This window comes from Choloepus didactylus, chromosome X (assembly GCF_015220235.1).
Source record: "Choloepus didactylus isolate mChoDid1 chromosome X, mChoDid1.pri, whole genome shotgun sequence".
In the NCBI taxonomy this organism is placed as follows: Eukaryota; Metazoa; Chordata; class Mammalia; order Pilosa; family Megalonychidae; genus Choloepus; species Choloepus didactylus.
This window is the reverse complement of record NC_051334.1, coordinates 24533835-24539675: the sequence shown is the minus strand read 5'-3', so window position 1 is coordinate 24539675 and position 5841 is coordinate 24533835. Positions and strand designations below refer to the sequence as shown.

General features: G+C 38.6%; 1 protein-coding gene across 1 annotated transcript; it reads right to left on the bottom strand.

The window, feature by feature from the left end:
• Nucleotides 1–3184: 3184 nt before the first annotated feature.
• On the bottom strand, nucleotides 3185–4986 carry LOC119522993 (aldo-keto reductase family 1 member B10-like). Its single transcript, XM_037821742.1, has one exon. The coding sequence runs from the start codon at nucleotides 4984–4986 to the stop codon at nucleotides 4036–4038; it is 951 nt and encodes a 316-aa protein (XP_037677670.1). The 3' UTR covers nucleotides 3185–4035.
• Nucleotides 4987–5841: the final 855 nt, after the last annotated feature.

The window sequence follows — 5841 nt, the reverse complement described above, 5'->3', positions numbered from 1 at the left end:
GGCTAATGGCTTTACAGGTGTTAACTCATTTACTTCTGACAACTGTAGGAGATAAGTATTTTTATTCCCATTTTACAGAAAAGGAAACTAAGGCTTAAAGTAGTTATCTAATTCATGGTAAGTAGTGCCAGTATTTGTTTTTGAACTGGAGAACCTAATTAAGGGAACTGTGGGAATTTTACAAGGACCACAAAGAAAAGAAGCATAAATAAGTTCAAAGTGGGGGTGAGTAATTATGAGAATAGAGGAGAAGGCTACTGAAACAATGATAGCAAGGTAGATGAGTGGATAAGAATTTTGACTTACCTTCAGAACTTCCTTCAAGAATGAGAATCATGGCAACGATTAACTAAGAAAAGTTAGGTTCCTATGCCTTCTTTCACAGAGTTCCATAGCTTATGAAGAATCTTCTCTTTGAAAGCTATGTATACTTGGGATGACTGTCTTGAGAGTGGTAGTGTGTCTCCTTGCTTAACAGTTAAAAATGTGAAGCACATAAAATTTATATTATTTCATCAATGTTTAGGCAGGGAAAATTAGGTCTTCTGACCGAATACCATATCCAGGTGGAAAAGTTTTGGTTAAATGGGTGGAGGAGCAAATAGAAACTCTATTGTTGATTTATAGGGTCAGCCTCTAAAATCCTTCCAAACTGTATTTTGTTTGTTTGTTTTCCTAAAGAATACTTACTTACTCCTCAGCTATTTCAAGGAATGATAAAAACGGAGACTAAGACTTTTTTAATAAACAAAGTGGCATAAAATAGAAATAGTTGCAGCAACATGCTTTCCTCTTGTGTTCCCCTATATTTAATGGGTGTGCTCTCTATAGGATCTGAGAGTTGGAGCTTCCAAGAAATCTTGAAGAGAATGGACTTCAAAGACAAAAGACAAATATATCTGGGTTTGAATCTCAGTTATGCAACCTTCTAGATCTTTGATCTTGAGCGATTTACCTAACTTTTCTGAATCTTGGTTTTATTCATCTGTAAAATGTGAGACAAAAAAAAAGACTACCTTCAGAAGTTGTTGAAGGAAATAATGAAGTTACAGAGGGTCTGGGACAGAGGAAGTATTCATAACTGTTATATCATCTGGCAACCTCCCTCCCTCCCTTCCCAGTAAGGTAATATCCTTTCTTCAATGTCCCAACTAGTTTTAAAAATAAATATCTTTGCTGTCAAATATATCCTTTGTTTTCAGGAGTGGTTTTACCCACCTCCCTATCTCAAATTATAAAAATATATAAATATACACACACACTTTTATATATATACACCCACACGCATATACATATAATTGCATTATATTATTTGATATTATATTATATATGTAATATGTTAACTCCAGAAACTCTTTGCAAACGTAGTTTCTGTCTTTAATTCATTTAGAACAGTTTGACATGGTTCATTCCTGTACATAATGACACTAAATAACTATTGAAATCTTGACAGCATGTATTTACTTTAACCCATCATTCTTTTTCTACTGGCAAATAATTAACAAAATTTCTTCCAAGGAGTAGGCTACATTTTGAAGTTTAAATGTCAAACAGCCAAGACTTGTTCATCTAAGAAGCAAGGATGATGTATCCTACAATAAAACTGATACAATATCAAGGCTCAAGCTGGACATTGGGGATTTTGAAACCCAAATCCTAGGGTTTTCAGTTTTAGCAAATGCTGTTCTTCATTCTGAGAAACCCAGCACTCGTTCTAAAAACCCACCACTCCATTTTTACACAAAGTCTAGACAGCTGAAAGATGTCTGGAACATTCACCAGTGTTTAGCACATTGGGCAGAACTCTCCTCAACAATTTAAGATTCATTCATTCACATAGGCCAATATGCTCCCTGATGTCCCAGTAAAGCTCATATACCTCCTGAAAGAGCAAAACCTTCCACTCTTCATCCCCCAAATTTGAAAACATTAAATGTGCTCATTTCTGAAAAAAGACTTATTATAGTTATGTGTTTTACTTTGGTTTTGTTGTTTATTATTGGCCTAATAAACATCAAAAACATTGACAATGTAGGCAATAGTAATACTTCAACCTAGATCTATTCTTCCCTTCCACTGACCTCTATGCCTCCATCCACATGGTCCAGAGGAACTCCAGAACTCCCATGATCCTAGAAATTTCCCCACACCTCCTTCTCCCTAACCTTCCAACCTCTCCACTATTCTTTGCTTCAAGATCATTAACTCTAATCCTGTTTTCATCACGCATGAATTGAAGTCTCCTGATTGATCCTCTGACCCTTTATCATTATCTCTTCTAATTCCACCCTTCACCCAAACCCAACTTCTGAGCCTTTTCCATTGTATCCTCTAGAAATTGGTCTCAAACTTTTTGGTCACAGGACCCCTTTAAAGGGTTAAAAATTAAGTTCCAACAAACTAGACAATTTAGAGGAAAGGGATAATTTCCTGGAAACACATGAACAGCCTAGACTGACCCAAGAAGAAACAGAAGACCTCAACAAACCAATCCCAAGTAAAGAGATCCAATCAGTCATCAAAAAGCTTCCTACAAATAAAAGCCCAGGGCCAGATGGCTTCACAGGGGAATTTTTTTTTAATTCAGTTTTATTGAGATATATTCACATACCATACAATCATCCATGGTGAATAATCAATTGTTCACATTACCATCACATAGTTGTGCATTCATCACCCCAATAAATTATTTTTAAAGTTATTACATAACTTTACTAAAAGAAATAAAAGGGGACCTAAACAGATGGAAAGATATTCTGTTTTCATGGATAGGAAAGCTAAATGTGTTAAGATGTCAATCCTACCCAAAATGATCTACAGATTCAATGCAATTCCAATCAAAATTCCACAACCTACTTTGCAGACTTTGAAAAGTTTGTTATCAAATTTATTTGGAAGGAAAAGAGGTCTAGAATTGCTAAAAACATTCTACAAAAGAAGAACGAAGTGGAAGGACTTACACTTCCTGACTTTGAGGCCTACTATAAAGCCACAGTAGTCAAAAGCATGGTAGTGACACACAGATAGACATATTGATCAATGGAATCACATTGAGAGTTCAGAATTAGACCCCCAGATCTATGGACTGATTTTTTTTTTTTTTTTTTTTTTTTGGCAAAATGTTAGCATTTATTATATTTGTAAGGTGGGAAACCAGATGCTTATTATGTTAAATTCTGTACCTTACTATATGTGTGGAATATTTCACAACAAGACATTGTTATAGAAAAAAAGCAAATTAATTCTCCATATTAATGGCAAATAGCAAATCTTCTTGTTCAGATTCTGCTCCATTTCCCACCTGCACTCCCAGGGATACTCTCAATACCATTCCCTCAATGAACAGAAGCTCCTTCATGTATCTTGGAGGCCCTGCCACCACTGGAGTTGACTCTTTGGGCAAAATAGCATTTTAAAGGCAGGGTGGGAGAGAGAAAAAGAAAGGGAAAGAATGGAGAGAGGCAAGGCTGGGAGGTGCCAATGGAAGACATGGGAGGAAAAGGATGACAAATCAGCATGAGCTCTCCCAGAGCCTGCCTGCCTTTGAATCTTTGGCTATGGCACTCACTACCTGAGTGGCCTTGAGCAAGTTACTTGTCTCTGTTTCCTCTTCTGTAAAATGTGAATAATAAGAATACCTAACTGGAAGGGGTTTTTGCAAGGAGTCATTGAGTTAACACATACAAAAAGTACTTCAAATACTGTTGGCAGTATAGTAAATTCTTAAAGATGTTTTTTCTTTTCTCCTTTTTTATCTCTGTATTCTCAGTGCTAGCAGAGTTTCCAATATTTAATAAACATATGATCATATAAAAAAAAAACTTCTCTTTTTCCAAGTCTTATCTCCCAAAGATTATCTGCTCCTGGTTGAACGTACTGGTATAGATGCAACATTAGATTCTGACATACAGCAGATCCACCTTCAGTATGATTTCAGAAAAGCCTGGCTAAAATTGGATGTGGGTGAGAGGGAGGTCCATGTCAGTAAAGTGAAGAGAGAGAATCCACTGGATAATCTCATCTGGAGGCTCAGTTTCAGTATTCTTCATTGAAGGGATAATCCTTCAAATGAGAGAATTGTTCCACGACACAGGCCCTCCAGTTTCTGTTGAAGCTGAGTATGGTCGCCATCTCCTCATCACTCAATTTAAAGTCAAAGACCTTAAAGTTCTCAGCAATGCGTTGGGGAGTCACAGACTTGGGGATCACGGGCACATTCCTCTGGATATGGAACCGGATCAGAACCTGGGCGGTGGTTTTATTGTGCTTTGCTGCAATCTCCTTAATTTGGGGATCCTCTAGTAGTGAAGGGTCCCCTGGCTTGGCCCAAGGTCTATCTGGAGAACCCAGGGGGCTGTAGGCAGTGACTATGATGCCCTTGGAGTGGCAGTACTGGATCAGTTTCTCCTGCGTCAGGTATGGGTGACACTCGATCTGGTTAGTCACTGGTTTATGTTTCAGTCCAGGTTTGTTCAAGAGCCTTTCAATTTGGAAGTGGTTGAAATTGGAGATCCCAATGGCTTTCACCAGCCCCTCATCCACCAGCTCTTCCATGGCCTCCCAGGTTTCCAAGAACGTTGCTTTACTGGGGATAGCATTGCCTTTGTCATCTTTAGGGAACCAGTCCTTACCAGCCTGTAATCCCTGTGGAAAGTGAATAAGATAGATGTCGAGATAGTCCAGTTTCAGATCCTTGAGGGTCTTCTTGCAGCATTCCTTCACAAGGGATCTCTCAAAGAAGGTAAGCCATAACTTGCTAACGATGAAGAGGTCTTCCCGCTTAACAACCTTCTCTTGGATCTTCTCCTGGATGGCTTCCCCAACCTCGTCCTCATTCCTGTAGGCACAGGCACAGTCGATGTGGCGATATCCTATGTCAATTGCTGCCTTCACAGCCTCTTTGACTTTGCCTGGAGGAGACTTCCAGGTGCCGAGTCCCACGATGGGCATCTTGGCTTTGGTACTGAGTTCCGCAAAGGTGGCCATAGTTGGTGCAGAAGCAGTTCTGAGCGAGTTGAGCGGACTGATTTTTGATAAGGCCCCCAAATCCACTGAACTGGGACATAACAGTCTCTTCAACAAATGGGGCTGGGAGAACTGGATATCCATATCCAAAAGAATGAAAGAGGACCCCTACCTCACACCCTATACAAAAATTAACTCAAGGTGGATCAAAGACCTTAATATAAGAGACAGTACCATAAAACTCCTAGAAGATAATGTAGGGAAACAAACATCTTCAAGACCTAGTATTAGGAGGTAGCTTCTTAGACCTCACACTCAAAGCACAAGCAACAAAAGAAAAAAAAATAAATGGGAGCTCCTCAAAATCAAAAGCTTCTGTACCTCAAGGGAATTAGTAAAAAAGGTAAAGAGGCAGCCAACACAATGGGAGAAAATATTTGGAAACCATGTATCTCATAAGAGACTGATATCCTGCACATAAAAAGAAATCCTACAACTCAATGACAACAGAACAAACAGCCAATTATAAAATGGGCAAAAGATATGAAAAGGTATTTTTCCAAAGAGGAAATACAAATGGCTATAAAACACTTGAAAAAATGTTCATCCTCACCAGCTATTATGGAGATGCCAATCAAGATCACAATGAGATATCATCTCACATCAATAAGAATGGCTGCCATTAAACAAACAGGAAACTACAAATGCTGGAGAGGATGTAGAGAAATTGGAACTCTTATCCATTGCTGGTGGGAATGTATAATGGTACAGCTGCTGTGGAAGACAGTTTGGCGTTTGCTCAGAAAACTAGATATCAAGTTACCCTACAATCCAGCAATTTCACTTCTTGGTATATGCCCAGAAGACCTGAAAGCA